This window comes from Acromyrmex echinatior, chromosome 1, assembly GCF_024713525.1.
Source record: "Acromyrmex echinatior isolate Ae372 chromosome 1, ASM2471352v2, whole genome shotgun sequence".
NCBI classification, from domain to species: Eukaryota; Metazoa; Arthropoda; class Insecta; order Hymenoptera; family Formicidae; genus Acromyrmex; species Acromyrmex echinatior.
This window is the reverse complement of record NC_141852.1, coordinates 4,890,559-4,911,845: the sequence shown is the minus strand read 5'-3', so window position 1 is coordinate 4,911,845 and position 21,287 is coordinate 4,890,559. Positions and strand designations below refer to the sequence as shown.

At 28.4% G+C, this 21,287-nt stretch overlaps 1 protein-coding gene across 2 annotated transcripts; it reads left to right on the top strand.

Moving 5' to 3' along the window:
* Nucleotides 1-552: 552 nt before the first annotated feature.
* LOC105147421 (sodium channel protein Nach) lies at nt 553-21,228 on the top strand. Of its 2 annotated transcripts, none has more exons than XM_087404661.1 (12): nt 553-845; nt 1,886-2,125; nt 4,596-4,738; nt 6,101-6,164; nt 7,167-7,341; nt 7,858-8,003; nt 10,742-10,877; nt 11,722-12,019; nt 12,906-12,959; nt 13,123-13,291; nt 13,384-13,490; nt 16,406-21,228. In XM_087404661.1, exons 2-12 carry the CDS (start codon nt 1,935-1,937, stop codon nt 16,657-16,659), a joined length of 1,737 nt encoding a protein of 578 aa, XP_087260787.1. In that variant the 5' UTR covers nt 553-845; nt 1,886-1,934; the 3' UTR covers nt 16,660-21,228. The 2 variants fall into 2 exon arrangements, with proteins under 2 accessions (XP_087260787.1, XP_011056715.2); XM_011058413.2 differs by having other exon boundaries at nt 557-845; nt 2,075-2,125.
* The last annotated feature ends 59 nt before the right edge of the window (nt 21,229-21,287 follow it).

Genomic DNA, 21,287 nt, shown 5'->3' with positions numbered 1-21,287 from the left:
ATTTTAAATTATGTAAAATTCTAAACGCGATTTTAAAATAATTATGACATAAAATTCTTTTATTTCTTGGTAAAATGTATATTTTGGATCTTACATCATGTTACTACTTTAACTGATATAAAATCCAGTTATTACATATGGATAAGTTATAAAAGATCAAGCTAAACTCAATGCATTGAAATAAACAATGATAATTAATATAATATGTATACAAATAAGTGTAAAACAATAAAAGGAATTTTTTAAGGAAATTAAACTTTTGATATATATGATATATATAGTGCCTAATAATGCAAAGAATTATTAATGTATTGTAAAAAAAACAAAATATTGTTAACAATTATTAAAACATTTAACACATAAAGTATAGTATTTCAAAAATTTTCCGCTTTTTTTATCGCAAAAGTTATATTAATAAAAAAAAGATACATTAAAAAGATACATTAATATCTACTTATAAATTATTCATGATATTGCCAGGGAAACGATGAATGACACAGTTTTATCTTGTGACAGCAAGCGATTGCAAGCGTAGTGTAGTAGCGGAATAGTAATTAAATGATACCAAATACACGCTCTGATCTTGTTGCTCTTTTATCATAATAGGAATCAATGCATGCACGAATTGATCGCGCGTTTTACAATTCCTTACTAGTCCCAATGTCAAGCGCAGATTACGATTGACGTCATTTACGCCGCACAAGTGCTCGGAATATTATTATACCTGCGCTATCCGTAATATAGTGTGATTGCATTATGGGAGTTTTAATTTTGTGTTGCATATCCAATTGTAATATTTTCTTTCGTTTGATATAATCAGTTGCTCGCGTTTTGTGATTACTAAAGTGAGTGAACTGCATACAATATCACTCAAAAGATTGTAATTGTAAATCATTCATTTATCATATTTTATTTTCTCACGATTGCTTTTAGAATTTTGCAAAATTTAGATCGTTGTATAGTTTGATAAATAATTATTTGACTTTGAAAAATTCTAAGAGTATTAAATATTCTCTGCCTGCAAAATTGCATAATGCATCTATAATTGAATTAATTTTTGTTTATACATCTCTTGGTCTTGTGTCTTGATCTCTATTTAAAAAATAGAAGCCAATTGATATAGGTAAATACATATGTTAGAATTGTTGATCAAGAAATATAAAGTATGTTTTTATCATAAATTTTAATTTTGAACTTGAATTAATTAAAAACTGTAATTTTGCAAAAAAAAATATTTGAGATGTATCAAGACATCCAATATTTTACTTCAATATTTTTATGCATCGTTATATTTTTACAGCAAGTGATAATTAAGTACTCCAAAAGATTTTAAAGGGTGATTCCTCAGATTAATTTAAGGTGGGGGGGAAACTTTATATCATTATATATATCCAAAACAGCATAATTTCAAGGATACAAAATTAAAAGACAAATTTGATTTTTTTTCTAAAAAAAACTTCGAAAACTACAAGCTATTTTGATGAACTATGCATAAAGTTTCATCAAAATAATCCGAATTAGTTTTGAAATTTATGGAAAAAAAACTTATTTAGAAAAAATTTTTTGTTCAATTTTAACACCTTGTATTTTTAAAATTAAGCTGTTGAAATATATATAATAGTTAGGTCATATCAAGTTTTCGGCTTTATCTAATATGAAAAATTACTCCTTAAAACCTTTTAGAGTACTTAATTATCACCTTATATAGAATAGAAAAAAGTTTTTTTTAGAAAAAAAATAATTCTTACTACATTTTTGTTATATATTTTTGTTACAATTACTTTTTTTAATCTTATAAATAATCTAATTCAAGACCAATTTGAAAAGTTGCATACTATAATGTGATTGAATAATACAAAATATCTTAAATAATTATTTACTCTAGGCTGAAATTAACTAACTTCTGTGTTATATATTTTAAAAACGATAAATAAATGTTGTGGGTTGAAAGAAATAAAGTTATACCTAAAAGCAATACTTTTATCAAGCAAGCATGGATGATAAAAGTTTCGGAGAAATCACCGCGCTTGAAGACTACATTAAAGAGTTTAAAATTGTATTGTATACATTCCAGTGTAAACAGTTTAAAATATCTTGTCGATTCTCAAAGACCTTGGTTTGAAAGGTAAACTCAATCAAAATCACATTTATTTACAGTATGATTAGTGTGCACAAATGAATATAGGATTATGTAGGCATTTCTCGACATATAAACAAAAATTTATATTTATAAATAGATATAAGTATCACAAAAGACGTGCTGCTAAATTTGGCTTTTTCGAAACAAATATGGCTTTTTTAACTTTTGTTTTAATTAATAATGAGTTTTACTTTTGCATTAAATATTAAATATTTTAATATATATAATTTGATTTAATATATTAAATATTTTAATATATTGGGTGTTCAAAATAAAGCGTTATAAATTTTTATCTTGGAAACACTGTATTATTGAGAAAAATTGTTCAGATAAAAGTTGTAGGGTTCGAAAAGATCTGTTTACTAATCTTATCAGTTTGACTTGGGTGGCGTCGCCAAGATCATGATTCTTTAAAATAAAACACCCTACTTTTGATTCCAGAATTTAATAGTCGATGTCGAGAGCTTTCCAAAATACAGTAATAAAGTTATTTTTTGAGTACTTTTTGAGTTACGATGTTTGAAAGTTATTAAAGTACCATCGGCGTTAGCATCACCCAAGGTGTCCGACCAATGGCTAAAATATCTTAAATATTGTTCAGGATCATGTCCTGGATATCATTTGTCAGGATCAAAGCCATTCGAGATTATTCCTCTTTTTATTTTCATTTTTGCACTAAAATTCATTTTTACAGCAAAACAATTTAAATATTAATGATCAAATATATGAGAAATACAAGATATTTTATTAAAATCTTAAAATTAATTTAACATACCATTAAAAAGAATATAACAATAGACGTTGCGACTCACAGAGTCTTCCTCAATATAATAAAATAAACCTATCTATTTTGTTTAATAATATTGCAAATCGGGAATAATTTTTTGTCAAGAGATGAAATAAAGAATATCTTTACAAAATTTAATACATATCATCAAAGACAACTTTACAATTAAGATTGAGGAAAACCGTTGTTTCAATTTTTTGGACATCTCATTAATAATAATAAGATCTACAAATAAAATTATTATAAATTAATTCCATAAAGATACTTTTTCTGAACGTTACATTTCATATTTTTCGAATCATCCACAATGCCAAAAAGAAACTATTTATAGTTTAATTGATCATGCTATTTTATTATCCCATCCATCTTTTTATGAGGATAATATTAAAAAATGCATAAATTTGTTGATGGACAATGGTTTCCCTGTCTCATTTTGACACGATTAATAAAAGGATAAAAAAATCTTTCCATTAATAAATCTAAATTTTTTAATTATGGTCAAAAAACAGATGATAATCGTAATATTATAAAAAAAGATCTTATAGTAATTCCTTATATTAAAGAATTTTCGGATTCAACATCGTTATTTAATAAATTAACAATTACTTTCGGGTTTAGATCGATAAACAATTTAAACAAAATTATTAAAGTACACAAAAATATTACGGAATCATTTCGAAAAAAATCACGTAGTTTATAAAATTAATTGTAAGAACTGCGATGCATCATACGTAGGACAATCAGAAAGACAACTGTAAACAAGAGTTAAGGAACATATGAATAATATAAAATTGAATTCATTGAAATATTCAGTAATATCAGAACACATTAAAACATAATCACTCTTTCGATTCGGAGAACACAAAAATCTTAGATATTGAACTACCATAAAAGATTAATAACAGAAATGATTTATATTAAAGAAACGGTATTAATCGCATTAAAGACATTGAGTTGATCAATGCTTCATATTTTGACATCTTAAAGGAAATTTCTTAAAAAATATATTGTTTTAATGAATGAAATGCAATTCTAATAGAAACAATAAACAGAATACTTTTTGTTCTCCCACCAATCATTATCGAATGTGTATCTATATATATTCTCGATCACCGGAAGTAATACTCTTGTCACTTTTGTATCTAAAAAAAGCGTTATTATATATTGAAAATCTAAAAGAAATTGTATTACATCATTAATGTAAGTTTTTGTTTTTATAAATTTTTATAGTCAAAATTCCTATTAATTTTAAATTTATTGTAATTTGATTTAGACAAGTAATCTTGATATTAGTCTTACACTGTCGGACTAAACAAAATTCTCGCCGTCAAACGAGAATTGGGTTTTGAAACTTTTAATTATGGATCGATTTTAAGAATTGATGGTTCACTATCAATAATCATCAATTGGCATGAAAAAATTATTCTCGATTTCAATATTGTTAAACGAAATAGATAGGTTCATTTTATTATATTGAGAAAGACAAAACGTCTATTGTTATATTCTTTTTAATGGTATGTTGAATTAATTTTAAGATTTTAATAAAACATCTTGTATTGCTCGTACACTTGAATTTTGCTGTGCAAACTTCGAGCGTTATTTATTTATATCTTTATATTATTCATTTTTTTATGTTGCATTTGTTGTTTAATTAAATATATCTTTCAGAATTATGTGGGTTATTATACATTGCATAATTATATCTTTTCTGGTGAGTATGATTCATACTTCCTATCACGAATTTGTGTCAGCACCTTTAATAACTTCCAGGGATGCAAATGATATTCAAACGTCTCATTTATTCTTTCCAGGTATATAAAGATTAAGATATTTTTTCAACTTGTATGTGTGCATGCAATTTATTTATGAAGATTTATTTGATTTTTGATAGTAAATTAATAAATAGTTCATTTAATTAGGATTATTTATCTTCTAACATTTTTCTAGATGGAATTAATCATAATAATTATGAAAATATTCAAATTGATATATTTATACATATATATTCAAATAAAGAAGCTTTCTTTGTTATAGATATTAAAATTAAATAAGAAACAGAGTTACAAAATACAAAAAAATATAGGGAAATAGAATTTTATATATATATATATATAAACATCTCCTTTTTTTTTAAACAGATGTTTTGATAAATCTTTCTTTTTACACAGTCAGCTTCAAATGACCTTCGCATAATCTTGATCTTGATTTTTAATGTTATTTATTAAAAAGTTATTAACAAAACAATTTTTATGAATTAATTGTATACAATTTACAATACGAATTGTACACAATTTTAGTATAGTACGTGCGTTTTATGTATTAAATCTTCGCTTAAAAATACAAATTCCCTTTTTAAAAACATAAAAATTATATAAGAAAATAATTTGTCAATAATAAAATACAAAATGAATTAATGAAAATTTTTTGCGCGGTAATCAGTGCGAAATGAATTTCTTTATTATAAAATATCTATACCTTAAATTAAATTAAAAATCTTTAAATACGTTTTCCGAGTTTGCTTTGAGCCATTTTCAATACGTTAAATAAAAAATCTTTCTATCTTCTCATGATAAAAATGTAAGAGTAACAAATCAATACTCTTCCTGTTCAATTGATGCGTGGTTCAAAAGTTAAGTGATAACGAATAAGGTATAGGAACTGTAGATCATGATTTTGAACATGTATTAAAAATACACGTGTATAAGTGTACACGTTTAATTAATATATGTTTCAATCCGTGAAATTTTTAATACATGGATATACGATTAATTAATACGTGTATCGAAATACACAGTTTAAAATGCACATATATCCATACGTGCATTGGTAGCAAGCTGACGTCAAAATGACGACAAAATGACGTGGCTTGTTACCTAGATACATTTCAATATACGGTTACACGTGTATTGAAATATACAGATACATTTATCATTAATAATTACACGAAATAAAATATGAATACGTTACACGTGTACCCGTATATTTCAATACACGTGTAACTGCGGCTGACTGTAAATGGAAAGGTTAAACAATTAATATTTTATTTAATAAGTATAAAAAGTTTTATGCTTCAAATATATGATTTTCTCTTTTTTAGTCATTTTCTATTTTCTCTTTTCTTTTTATTTTATTTTATCGCATTGATAAAAAATATATATCTCAACAATTTTTAGGAATCGCCATCTGCTCTATTAATAGGATTAGTTTGCAATCCGCGAAAAAACTGGCGATCAATATGTGAGTTGAATTTATATACTAAATAAATTCAAATTACATTCACGTATATTAAACATATCATGCATTTATGTGTACACGGATACCGATGAAATATTATGGTACTATTAAGGATCGACATCCTTAGAATTCGCGTCCCTCTTATATGCTTTACTAGCAAACGCACATTTAAATATGCTATTAAAATTATTATATGAAAATTAAAATGTGTAACATTATTTATTAATAACTAAATAAATGGAATTACATAATGCAAAGTTATTCGAATTACGCACTTATATAGTACGTACTTATACAGTAGATAAAAAAAATAAATATCATATATCATATATGACATAGGTTATCATGTATAGTAGAGATTAAAAAAAAAATGCTCGATTTGAATTTTTCATCATATTTTATTTTCAAGTAAAGATCTTGATGCTATTTTTAAATGTAATTCACAGAAAATACAATTTACTCTAAATTAAACGGTTTAATTATGAAAGACAATAAAAAAAATAATTATACTATAAGAACTGTTTTTTTCCGAAACTTATTTAATAATTTTACTTTAATAACATTCTTTTTATTTACGATTACAAAAAATTAAATCAATAAGAAAGCAATTATAGTATGAAAATATACGTTATTAATATTTGTTAGTAGAGCTATTACGAGTTTTTGACAGCATTGTATCTGTATGACGTACCGTCAATTAATTTGTCCATCACACCGAGTGAAAACTTAATTATCAACTTTGAAAGTATTACTTTTCTCATTACAGACACCAGTTTGTCCAACTTTATATTATAAACATTTTAAAATATTTTCCACAGTATAATGTATTATAAAAATATATGAAATATGTTATGTTATTGAACAATGTGAACATTAATTACATGGTAAAAAGAAAGTCGTGCATTTTTTGTTCTCCTTACTATATATTAAAAATATCCTTGAAACATATGTATCATATATGACGACTTGAATTGAAATATTTGCTATAATTTTTTTTTTAATTAGTTCTAATGCAAAAGTTACGGACCGGTCAGTCGATGAAATTCTCAATTTGATAATGCAGCTGGGCAATCTCTACGTTTCTATGATGGTCATAGACAATAGTAATAATGTGGAATTAGATAAACTTTTAACAACTTATTACAACGGATCTTATGATGTCGCTCAAATAATGAAAATTGTACGTACGCAAACTCAATCAACATCTTATTTCAAATATATGTGATATACTAGAGTTATACTTACAAAAACACTTTTATTAGACTTTTCTTATAAACATACAAATATACACATAAACTTCTTTTAATTGCGTAATAATTAAGTAACTAATAATGAAAATTGCATAACTTTTATTGTTTAATATAATAATAGAAGTTAAATTCAAATCTGTCTAATTTTAAATGCAAATTTCTTCGAAAAGCGTGATTCCATTACTAGGCCGATCTTTCTCGCGAATATTCCCTGTCTAAATTTATCTCTCTAATTTTTCATCTTCTAGTGGTTCAAATAAATAAATATCATTTATGCAGACAAGCATGTTTACTTTTCTGCGCTTTAAATAAAAGATTTCCTCCAAAGAACAATCAAAATATTATTTATACGATACTTCGCATGTCAGCCATCGTTGTTATCGCTTATATAAAAAATTGTCGGAGAATTGTTATTACAATACATGTCGTATATTTACATTTTCCAGTTGACGCCACAATGTTCGATGATGTTATTGAAATGTATGTTGCATGGAATCTACAGAAATTGCTCAGAGCTTTTTGAGTTTCGCAAGACACAGGACGGATACTGCTGCACCTTTAATTACGTACGTGAAAGCGACGACATTCCTGAGTGAGTATTCCGTGCTTTCAAAATTCTCGCGAAGCATACAATACGTAATTTAACTACTTATTCGACTAGTTTGCCTACGTACAGGCAGCGCAATGACATTTCAGAATGGGTAAATGAAGGTCTTCAAAAAAGGAAAGTATATATATATATGTTTACAAAACTCTTGCCTACAGCTTCATTTGTACACAATTATATTGTACATAGTGTATTGCACACATAACATAAATTACCTGCACTCTAAATAACTACATTGTTGTAATCTCGAGAACGAAGCTTCGAAATATAATTGAAAATCAAACGAAATTAACTATGAGCGAAGTTCGATTGAGATTATATGATAAGTTTCGTTCGAGAGGATTATAACCCCGTCCCACTCCCCTAAAAAAAACTTACCAAAAAGAACTAGGCAGATAATTTTACAATGTAACTCTGAAGTATGAGTAGGCAAGATGGCTCTTGCGAAAGGTATTTTCACTTTTGGACTCTATTTGTGACATCGAACGGAATCCGTATTCTTGGCGTTTACCTTCTTTTTTTAAAAATATTATTGTATTTAGATGCAATATGGTCGTGTGTGCAATATCGTTATGTGCAGACAATTAAACTGTAGATTTCATTGTATAGACAAATAGAACCCTCTCTTCTCAGAAGCTATCATTGTATGTGCTTACATATAAAAATGTTTTACCATTTATATACGAAATTGTCTTATTATTTATATTAATTTATATAAAATTGTTTTATTTATCATTGTGTTATTTTATTATATTTTATCACTATATCTTGATGGTAAAGACAATAAATAGATTGTTATTTTTTTTAATTAATTATTTTAAATATTTTTTAAACATATATTTAAAAATGATAAATATCAAATTGATATCAATTGAATTGTAATACGCTTAATACCAAATAATTTGCATTATATCTTGCATTGGTTTTTGATCATTATTGATCGTAGTATATCAATATAGGAAAATACTGTTGTTCGCCTTAATCTATTTATGTACACACGATAAATTAAGTACCGCGAACAGAAAAATCGATCTTTTATATAGAATAATTCATGAGTACTTTTTAATTATAATATTAATATGGAAATAAATTTTTCTTAACAGATATTTAATTGGAATCAATTTTTAATCAAAGAAAAACTTATTTAAAATCAATAAACATAAGTTTTCTTATTTTTTTATATTCCAATGTATATTCTTGGCAATATATATTAATTTTTAATGATTAATAATTCATTGTTATGTTTTATTGAAAAAATTATCTTTCATATTAATTTGATTTACATTTATATTTTCAGTTTTAATAAAAGCATGCGGTACAATAGTATTTCATTTGTACAAGTTTTGTTTTATAGTTTATTAATTAGAAGTGCATGAATCAGTTGGAATTCGGATCGAATCGAACAACAATGGATTCGATTTGATTCATTTTTGAACTTAAGAGATTCGAAACCGATTAAGTTTAAAGTTTTGAATCATAATAGTTCGAAACACTCTATTTTATTTGTTTCATTTAGAGTGACAAGATACAATGTACATGAAGTAGGACATCCATCATACAAAAGTAGTACACTATCATTTTTTTCACAAAGATTGACAAACATTAAAAAAAAACGGAGAACGGAGAATGGAGAATAAAATGGAAAAGCAGACATTGTTGACCTAAAATTATTATTTTGTATTTCTTTTAAACTTTTTTTAAATTCATTTAGACAGTACGAAAAAAACAACTTTATGTAAAAAATTTCTAAACTTAAAATCAGATATATATTTGGACGTTGAAAAAAGAAAAAGCGAAAATGCAGAGTGAAAAAAGTGGAAGCAACGCGAATTAAAGTTAATATCTAATCAGCATCTTATGTAAATCAATATCGCGATTTTATGCTGGATGCTCATTGATTTTGCGGTCTTAATGTCTTATTCCATGCTTATCCTGTACTATATTAATATATTTCAAATATCATTGATAGAGACAGTGTCATTGTGACTTAATATCTTTCAATCCTATCGCTCGCTTCTAAGTCTCAAAAGTAGTACAAAAAAGAGTGCACATTGAAAATCCATCGCCCGAAAAAAGAATACATATACAATAAAAAGAGTACGAATGATTACCCTAGCTTTATTTATGCACGATTCTTCCATATATTATCTCAATTGCGATCAATTATGTATCAGCATATATCAAAATTCTTATGAATGCCCTTATGTTTATTTCATATCATTGCTTATCGCGAATCATCGGTTATCATTAATGGATTCTACTGACTTGAAAAGACAAAGTCGCTCAGTAATTCTTTATTATGATTGATTTATATATTTATATTACCAAAGAAACTAAAAACAACACTAGTTATAATAAAGAATCACTGCGCTAGCTGAATGGCTCTGACTTCTATAGAGCAGTCTGACACAGTGACAGTCTGTTTTTTATGGTTCAACTAGTATTACACTTTTGTAACTTAAAGTGAGATATAGGTGTTTTTTTTTCGACAAAACTTTGCCAGTATAAAATTTTCATTTATCATTTTGTATTTTTATCATACCTTTAAAAGCTATGGCTCATAAAGCATTTATAAAAATTTTATGTGTACATAAAATTTTTTTTTATTTTTACTTGTAGAGTATGCTGATAAAGTTTTGCGAAAAATTGGGACACCCTACTGTTAAATATAAGCATTATAATTATATGAAAAATTGATGACAGAAAAATTATTATTCTAACAGACTGAACAATATGATTAAACTAATGAGAGACCAGGAACGAGTGGAGAATCTCGGAATAGAACATGGTCTATCAGTCATAATGGATCCACTTTTAGATGACTATTTTTATTCAATATTGCCTATTAAGGGTTGGAAAGTAAGTGAAAACGACATTATGATTATTTTAATTAGTTGAGAAAGCAAAACAGTCATTCTTAATTATATCCCACATTCTTCAGAACGACTTATAATACATACATACACACACACACACACACACACACACACACACACATTTTGGAGCTATAATTAAATTTGCTATCAAGGAAAAATTATTTATCATTCATTTTATGATGATAATGTAAAGTTAAAACAGTTACAGTTATAGTTACTTATTATGAGTTGGAAAAGTTATTCGTTCAGAAAAAAATCACAATTTGTAAATCATTACTCTTGCATTTCTTAGACAGGATCGAATTAATATATTCAATTTTCCTTGAGAATGATTTGAAGTATGCAAGCATGAAGTACGCATGTCGATTGCGTACGGATATATATGTGTATATATATATTTTTAATATATTAGGTGTTGGAATTAATACGTAGCGTTTTTAATGAAAGAATGTTATTTATTTCACATGAGCATTAAAAAATACATTAATGAAAGTACTTCCCATCACTTGTAAAACGCTACGAATTAATTCCAACACCTAATATAATATATATATATATATATATATATATATATACATATATATATTAAAATATTGTTTTATCTTAGAAATGGACTTTTTATTATTATAGATACGCACAAAGAATCGCTCTGACTTCTTAATACATTCTTATCTGTAATTTAATTGAATTTAAAAAAATGTGGTGTGCGTGCATGTGCGCGCGTGCGCTCGAGAGAAAGAGAGAGAGAGAGAGAGAGAATGGGGAAGAGTGGGGAAAGGGAGGGAAAAGAGAGAAATTTAGTAAACTAACATTCATTGAGTTTTTAGGTGACTGTGTTCAATCCTACTGATTATCCAGATATGACCAGTGGTGGTGTCACGGAAGTATTCGCTATGCCTCAATACGAAACATATCTGAATGTGGAAGCAACGCTCTTTAGCAGTAGTCAAACCATTATAAATTTGCCCAGAAATAAACGTAAATGCATTTTTTCAGATGAAATAGTTTTTTCAAATATTACGATATATACTTACAGTGATTGTATCGTCAATTGTAAGATCAATGACATACAGGAGTTCTGTGGATGCAGACCATTCATTTACCCACGTCGTGGCAAGAAAGAATGTTAGTAAAAGCACATTATTAATTTTTTTAATTGTTCATGCTTCCAACGATTGTTAATTTGACTCTCAAAAAGTCAAAATGTTTTGACCTTTCCGTCGCTCACTGTTTATTGAAAAGTTATTAACAAAACAATTTTTATATAAATAGAATATAATTTCTGAAACAAACAAAGTATATTTCAGCAAAGTATATATAGGATAAATCTCGTGTTTCACGTTTCCAAGCGATTATGATGTGAGATATGCATGCTATTTAGCCCATTTTGACATAAAAGAAGATCATTACATGAATTATTTAGCAGAGTTTATGTTTAAAACAAGGTGTAATTGTAATGAAAGAATACCGCAACATTTTAACATAACAGCTTCCTTATATAATTAATGTTTTTTAATTAATGTTGCAGCAACTATCAGTGAATAAAATATAATATTTTCTCGGAAAAATGTTAACAACATATTATTTATTATGTGTTAAATGTAACCACGTGTTTTCTTCTCAATATTATTATTTTGAGTTGTAATCCTAATACATACAAATACCGAACCACGCGAAACCTCTTTAAGTATCAAGGTCAACATTAAGGTCAGTCGGAAATCATTTCGGACTGACTGTGTAAATGGAAATAATTATTTAAGTTGTAAAAACAATCTAATTTTTTAAAATTTGCTTTAAAAAAGAAATTTTAATTTTATTTATACAATTTTATCTTATTTTACAGATTAATTTTACAAATATTCTTTATTTATTTGTGATTATTATTATGCTTTACATATAATACATAAATATGTGTGTGTGTGTGTGTGTGTGTGTGTGTGTGTGTGTGTGTGTGTGTATATACTTTTTTAATAATCTTTATATATATATATATTTTTTTGTTATATTTCAGATTCATGGCGTATTTGCAATATCACGGACTTCCAATGCCTAAATAAGTATAAATGTAAACATTTTATTATATTATTAATAATAAAAATAGTTACTTTTTTACATAAGCAATTTCAAAATTTTAATATTTTTATTACCTATAACATATTATATAAATAAATTAATAATACTGATTATATCATTTACTCAATATATTGGTCATTTATTTTCTGGAATAGCTAAACAATTGATGATTTTCCCTTACGAGGACAATCACAGTTTCTTTCTCGAAGAAGAAGACAAAGCTTTACATTGTTTACATTGTTATCCTGCTTGCAACGATACTGCTTATGCTATATTAAGTAGAAGAAATCACATGGATCACGGTACATTTGAACCTAACTTATTGTAAGCATGGCATTTTTATTATTATAAAAAATAAAATACTTTTTGAAGATTATTTCTAAAAAAGACGTGGTCATATCTTTGTTTAATTTCAGTCCGAATTACAAAATTACTAATGAAGGAGTGCTGCATGTATACTTTTCGAACTACCGCACAATCCAATTGAAACAAGATGTGTCTTCTTACTGGTATAATCTTTTAAGTAAGTACAAATTGTTAAGAAATCATAGTTGTACATGGGAGTTTAAACTTTTACAATTCAAAATTTTGCAAGTCTTTATTAGATTAAAAACTTTTCGAAAAGATTTATGAAGTAAATTCAATCTATTTTGAGTATAGGACCAATCATAGAAATAAGATTCTTTCTTTTATTTAATGCTTCTTTCAGAAATCTTATAATTATGAATTTAATTATTTTACTTAGTTTCTTTAAAATTTATTCTAATAATTATTTCTTAAGGCGGATATTATATAAATAATTTTTTGTAAAATGGATAAAATTGATAAGCGGAAGAAATGTAAATGACATATCATACAGAATTGATCAATGTTTAATTGAAATTCCCATTATAAAATAAATTATATAAGTATAAATATTTAGTGCCGAGACATAATCGATATATTTAATATTTCAGCACTTTATATCATACATATATAATTAGATTTTTGAAAAAATAACTTTAATTTGCGATATTTCTGTCTTTATCATTTTTAATTAGTTGCATATTGCGGAAAAAGAAGTAAATATATATATAGAACGTTCCATTCAGTATGCGAAACTAATTATAATTGAATTTTTTTACAGTTTTGTATCTTTTCTTACAAAACATATGAATAAGATATCACATGATCAAAGCTAGAGCAGAATAGAAATTTTCTGTCCACTTTCTTCTGTAAGATGTTGAAGGGTTCTCAAAAATTTAAATTTTTAATGTTTTTAAATTTTTTAATGTTTTGTACGTCACGTTTCTTCAGTCTAGTTCTCGTGCAAAAAAGAGATAATATTTCTTACATAAAGAGCAATTTCTAATTATCAATGCTTACTTTGCAAATATATTGCTGAAACGAGAAATATTTTCCGATAAACATGGAAAAGTTTATTCGACTTTTCATAATTCCAAAAATAAAAAAATAATTTTTAATATACATATATAATTAATATTCGGTAAAAAATTTTTTAATTTGATTATGTATTGGATTGGAGAAAAATTCTGCGGTATTTTGTTAGCTTATAATTGAATATACAATATCTTCGTTAAAAATGATCAAAATTTAAATTTGAAGAAAAGGTTTTAAAGTTTGAAATCTCTACTTTCGAATGGTTACTATATTTTTTGAATTTATGTGAAATGTGTAATTTGTATATTTAGAAAATTACGAGCTGAGAAAGAGAATTTTTTCTTCTCACTTTGTAAGTCACATGCCAAAAGAAGTTTGCAAAAATTTTCGACTATCTATATCGTAAAAGTTTGGAATTTTCCTTACAAAATCGTTTTTTAAAAATGTTTCTACGATTTTTTGTTCTTGAGTTATTTGTGAATTAAATAAAAAGGAGCATTCTAACTTTGATCGCTCATAAAAAAAGTAACATTTTTAACACAAATGTACATATATTCTATATATTTTTTTTTAAATTGGCAATTACACTACTTAATACAGCAACGTTTCAGCTTTAAATCCTTAAATTCTTTAAGAATTTGTTTTATTAATTACGGTACGATGATTTTTAACGGAATTATAAGCAATCAAAATCAGAATGCTCTTTTATTTAATCCGTGTGTAATTTGGTAATAAAAAGTCGCAGGAACATTTTTTAAAAACGAATTTTTTAAGGAAAAATTTTAAACTTTCACATCTGGTAGTAAAAAATTTCGCAACAAATATATTCAGCATGTAATATTGAGCTAATTAAATTCCACAGACCTTTTCCTCCAACCCAATATATATTATGTACATGCATTTATAGCAATATTTATATCCTTTGTACTGATGAAATAATGTGATAAATTTTCATTTAATGTTTTTTGAAAATTTTAGACGTTTTACTCATTTTTAGAAAATCTATCGTTTTAATTTAAACATAGATTTAGAAATACTTTTTAAAAAATTGACATTTTGAGAATTATTTAAAATATCTGTAACAATACGTTTTTTAAATATTAAATATTAAATATTTCTTTAAATTCAATAATTGTTATTAAATCTGAAAAATAATGTTAAAAAAATACATTATTATGGATATTTAAATAATATTAATCCTAAAAATCCATTTTAAAAGAGAGATTCTAAATAGGCTTGGAGTGTATACATGTGTGTTTGTATATGCTCGTGTATTTACGAATTACGAAAAGAGATAGCATTATACATATCCGATCTATAAAACATTGATTAAAGGGTAATATATCTGTGTAAAAGAAGAGAAAAGATGACGGTGATATCACAGGAAAAATTAGCTATCTCTTTTACAACGAAAATCGTCATAGGAAACTCCTGTTTGCTCACAAATCAATTGCTTGCAGCGTCGTTTGCCTACATCACTTTTACCAACAATTCGTTTGCGCATACAAATTATTGCCTACACTTTGCGCACAAATAAAAATTTAAGAAACAAAGTCACATTTGCCTACATGTATTATTGCCTACAGTTCTATTGCCTATACTATTACATATATTATTATATATTTATATTGTATTTATATTATATATTGTATATCTATTGCATATACTATATATATATATATATATAATATATATATATATATATATATACTATATTTATACATATACTATTCTCTGCTTTAAAACACACAAATTTTCTGTTTAAAAATACAAATTATTTTCTTACTTAACTTAACATTAATTTTATGTTTATGCGCAAAAGTGCATGTAGGCAATTGAACTGTAGGTAATCATTTTTGTAAACGGACTGTCGATAAAAGTGATATAGGCAAACGATGCTGATAGTCAATTGATTTTTAGACAAAAGGAGCCATCTCAATCGTCATTACATTCGCGTAATGCTTTTTAAAAATAAACATTGAAAACATGCGGCCGTTTTATCAAATTATCTTATTTTCTCTTACTAGTCATCGTATTACATAAATAATCATGTTATAGGTGATATCGGCGGTTTATGTGGTATCTTCATTGGCTTTAGTTTCATCACTATAGTGGAGCTTCTGTACTTCTTTGTGCTCCTGTTTCACGATTTGTTCTGCAAAAAATCGGCTTTGCAGAAGGATGATCGCAAGACTGAAATCCCACCAGATCAAACTCAAACTACAGGAGAATTATATTGGAATGAACTGTTGCCGCGATCTTGGCATTCAGCGAAATACGGCAAATTTTCTACTAAAAAAGCTAGATATTAACTAGCGGAGTTATTATAGAATTATTCAAGAAAATTTCTGATTGAAATAATTCCATTTTTGTCAGTTAATATATTAGACTTATAACCATGAAAATTTCCTCAACAAAATATATACTTTTAATTTAAAATTTAAATCAAGATCACTGGCAAAAATCGAATCAATCTGTAGACTTTCCACCACTCCCGATTAAAATCGGCGGTTCTCTTTTATTTGAATACCGTAAAATAAGAAATTTTGACCTAAAATCAGGGTAATTTTAGCCGAAATTTTGATTATGATAATATGTATATCAAAATCGCAACATAAGCTATATATGTTAAAAACGTTTTAAAGATATTTTTAACGGGTCGTCAGCGAGCCGTCGTAAACATCTCCGTCTGTCCCTCGCGATTTTGAAGTCGTAATTTCGTTATCAGTATGTTAATTTTGTTCTTATTATTTCTTATTTCTTCTTTCTTACTTAATCTTACATGGTATTTTCATATTTCTCGTTTTGTTGTTATGCATTATCATTTTGTATAGAATATTTTATACTAGTGCAATAGTTTTTAATATCCGTGTAGCTCTTTGTTCGTACATATTTTACTAGAGTCCATTATCATGTGCTGCCGATGTAGGAGATATCCGAGAGCATTCTTATATTCTTTGTATATTATTCCCTATTATCAGCATTCTTTTTTTTTATGCGTTTATCGAATTATGTTTTGCTGTATGCCGTTGGCCGTTACTTTTTTTAATTTCATAAGTACGTATATTATTATAATACAATATGTTGCTTGTGCCTCATGTTTTGTTTTTTGTTTTAGTTTTTTACGTCAACGTTATTTTATATTATTACTTATTATTATTATTTACTTTCTGTTTTTCTTTACTTATATATTTTCTAACATATAATTGTACATCGTTATTATAACTTAATCATTTATACATAAATTTAATTATGAGTCATTATTATCAACCTATGTTGCAAATGTAAGCGTTTTTTGTCGCTTACAACGCGCATTTGCACATTCTACAAGACGAACAATAACGAGCACATTTCTGTTTGCACGAGCTCTGCGCCTGGTACTGTATCTGCGCCTCTGAGGATGGTAGGTTCTTTCTCTGCACTTTCTGGACTTGAGACTACTCTATTTCTCTCTCCCATTAATTTTCAATCCGCTCAAGGATCCGACTCGGTAAATTCGATAGCCTCGGAAATGACGGACATCCCCACTGCGCTGTCCGAGCTTGGAGCTACACTTGCCTCTCTCTCGGCAACTTTGTCATTCACGGACAGCCGTATTGCCTGGCTGGAGCCTGGATATAGATCTGGGCTGGCGATCGTATAGAGTGCAAGTTGGAGACGTTGTTTAGTCGCCCTCGATTTGTTCAGCGGCTTGCCTATGTAGAGCAGAAAACTGAATGTCTGACATCGACCTTTGATGTGCTGTCTTTGAGTGCGCTAAGAGCTGGTCAGCTCTCTCTTGAGGACTGTCTGTCCCGCCTGGAGAGTGGTACCTGTCACGGGACTCTGATTCCTGCGCTCGATATCTCAGCTCTGCCTGCTGACTTTTTTGTCACACTCCTTGAGAGAATAGAAGGGACCATCATTTTTTATCTGCCTGTTGTGGATTCCAAGGACACGTCGCTATTCCGGGGTACTTTCTTACCCGCTTTAATCGGTCTGCGGCATGTCGGGGGGAAAGGGGGAAGAAGAGGAGTCGCACTTTTCATTAGTGATTTTTTATCTTTCCGCGAGCTTACCTTTGTTGCTCCTCCAGCTAGTCTCGTGGAGCTGGTGGGCATCATCATACTCAGTAATCACAGAAAAATAGTTAATAATTGTTGTATGCGTTTATCGTATTCTCCCCACTCGCTGCTCATAGATCTCAGTCACATCGAGTTTTGTTTGTCTGAGATTGCTGTCGCACTGATTTCATCGTTTACATGCGCGATTTTAACATTAATATGTTTTCGCAAACCGATAGCGGTCGCATTATCATTTTTGATGTCGCTTTTCTCGCTCAGACAGGTTGTCGATTTGCCGATCCTCATAACATCTGCTTTCGAGTCGCTTCTGGATTCTATTCCGGTTTCATCCGTCATGGACGTCGTCGAGTCCGATGCATGCGATATCTTTGACATCAGTGATCACTGTGTCGTTTATGCAGCTCTGCGCTTGAGGAGACCATCGCGTCGGTCGCGGATATTCTTATATCGTAACATTAGATCGATTCCTAATCGATTTTTAATTTGATAGAGGCTGAACTCTCCCAAATCGATTAGATGCCTCTTTTCAATTTTTACATCGACGCTATGGTTCCCTTCTTTGAATCCTCGATACTCTCTATATTTAATCGCCTTGCTCCGATTTTTCTAGGGCACTCTGCTCGGCCTTCTGCCCCGTGGATTAACGCCGTGGTAAAAAAATTGATTGCTTTGAAATCTCGAGCTCTTTAAATAAGTTTAAGCGCTCCAGTACCGACTCATTCATTATAGAGAGCTTCGAAATGTTATTACAACTGTGCGTTGCGAAAAAAAGGCTTTCCTATCCTTACCTCTTTCCTAACTCTCCTTAATTTTGGCGTAACCTGTCTATTCTTGGTGCAGTCTCCTCGTCCACTCCATCTATCCCAAACCATCTTCTCGATCCATCTCGCCTCAACAATTATTTTATCGATTTTACTCTCTTCCTAGTTCTATTCTCGATTCCCTCTCACCCTCTCAAATCTCTTGTTCATCTAACTTCATCACTCCTGATTCTTTTTCTTTTTCCCCTATTACAGCCACCTATCTTTTTAATATCCTGAAGATCATAAAATTTACTTCTGCCAGTCCTTTTGACATATCTGATTGTATATTCCTATTCTGTCTTCCACAATGTCTTGACCCTCTCTTTTACATTCTTAATTATTCCTTATCTTCCATTTTTTCCTCTGCTTAGAAGTAAGCTGTAGTATTTCCAATTATTAAAAATAGTAATACCTCTTTACTCTCCTCCTTTCGACCAATTTCTATCACTCCTTTCCTCTCTAAACTGCTTGAGCTTTGTTTCGATCAATTGAATGACTTCTTTGGAAAGTGCAATTCGATTCCTGATTGTCAGTTTAGTTTTCGCAGTTCTCACAGTACTACTACTTATCTAATACTGTGTTACGCGGATTCGACTCAGGATTATTATCCTCGTTTATTGTTCTTTATTGTTCTTTTTCGAGAGCTTTTGATACAGTTGATTACGAATTGCTTCTCCTGAAGCTTCTTTCCTCTAATCTATCTTCTTCCGCTTTTTCATTTTTACGTTTCTTCCTTACTAATCGCTCTCAACGTGTTCTTTAGAATCTTTCTCCCTCCTTCTCTCCTCTTTGCAATATCCCCTCCGGCGTTCCCCAAGATTCCATCCTTGGTCCTTTATTTTTCATGATATTTATCGCTGACCTTGCGTCCATATCACTTAACTCCAAACTCTTCACGTATGCTGATAGTGTCGTACTATTGTATTCTTTTCATATATCCGAAGCTTCCTCTGCTGCTGCTGACATAAACCAGGATCTTTTGCTCTATTATGCAATGGGTCTCTTCCAATGCACTCCATCTTAACCCTTCTAAATCCTCTTTGCTTGTTGTAGGATCACTTTCCTTACGATCCCATCTCTCTTCTTTCAACATTCTCTTTAACCACTCACAAATTCTATTTCTCTCCCTCTGTCAAAATTCTTGGAGTCCATTTTGACTCTTCCTGGATTTTTTATGAGCATATCGTGATGAAATGTCGCGCAGTCTTCTTATGTTTTCACTTTTTATATCTATTTCATCACATCCTATCAACCTCACAGAAATTCCTAGTATCCCTGATTGTAATTTCCTTGTTCAACTATGCCGACTTGATCTACATATCAGAGTCCAGCGTGTTCAGAATTCATGTTTTCGTTATTCTTTTAATGTATGTAAGTATGATCATATCTCCTCTTGTTTTTTGTGCTCAAGATGCATCACCATGCATTATGTTTTTTACTTGTGTTGTCTTATTTTTCATTTTCCTCTAGCATTCCTCGATACCTCCGTACCTTGAATTCCAATCTCCATTCTGATGACACACAATATCATAATTCCTTATCTAGACATCGAAATTCAAGGCTGCGTTTTCCTACACTGCCACAAAATTTTACAACATACTACGCTCTTCCATTCACTCATCCCCTTCAGTTCCTTCGTATCGCTCTGTCGCTACTAAATTCATATCAATGCTTTAAGTCTATTTACTTTAATTGTCAGTATTTTTTATATTAATTCTGGTTTTTTTAATTGTCTTCGTTTACTATGTGATAAGTCTGCATTTATTATTTTTATTTTAATGCTTTTTTGCGATTATATTCAAATCATTCTTGTGCTCTATTTTTTTAAAACTATTGAGTTATTTACTAAGCAAGAAGTTTATCTTTCTGAAATTGTACTAATTTCTCTGTAATTTGTAATTTGTAATTTGTTTTATTTTCTGGGAAGTATAGTAATAGCAGTTCTGGTGGTGCCTCACCATTTGTGTATGCTTTATAATTTCTCTATACACAATAAATAAAAATAATAATAATTTTAAGACATTGTACGGTTTGATTTTGGATATGTGTATTGTCATTTTTTTTAATGGATCA

What these genes read in the sequence shown, in the direction of transcription:
- LOC105147421 (XM_087404661.1), top strand. Translation starts at nt 1,935, where the DNA reads ATGTTGTGGGTTGAAAGAAATAAAGTTATACCTAAAAGCAATACTTTT. An exon ending in CAAAGACCTTGGTTTGAAAG is followed by an intron (nt 2,126 to 4,595) that starts GTAAACTCAATC and finishes TATATCTTTCAG; the next exon opens with AATTATGTGGGTTATTATAC. An exon ending in TCGCTCAAATAATGAAAATT is followed by an intron (nt 7,342 to 7,857) that starts GTACGTACGCAA and finishes TACATTTTCCAG; the next exon opens with TTGACGCCACAATGTTCGAT.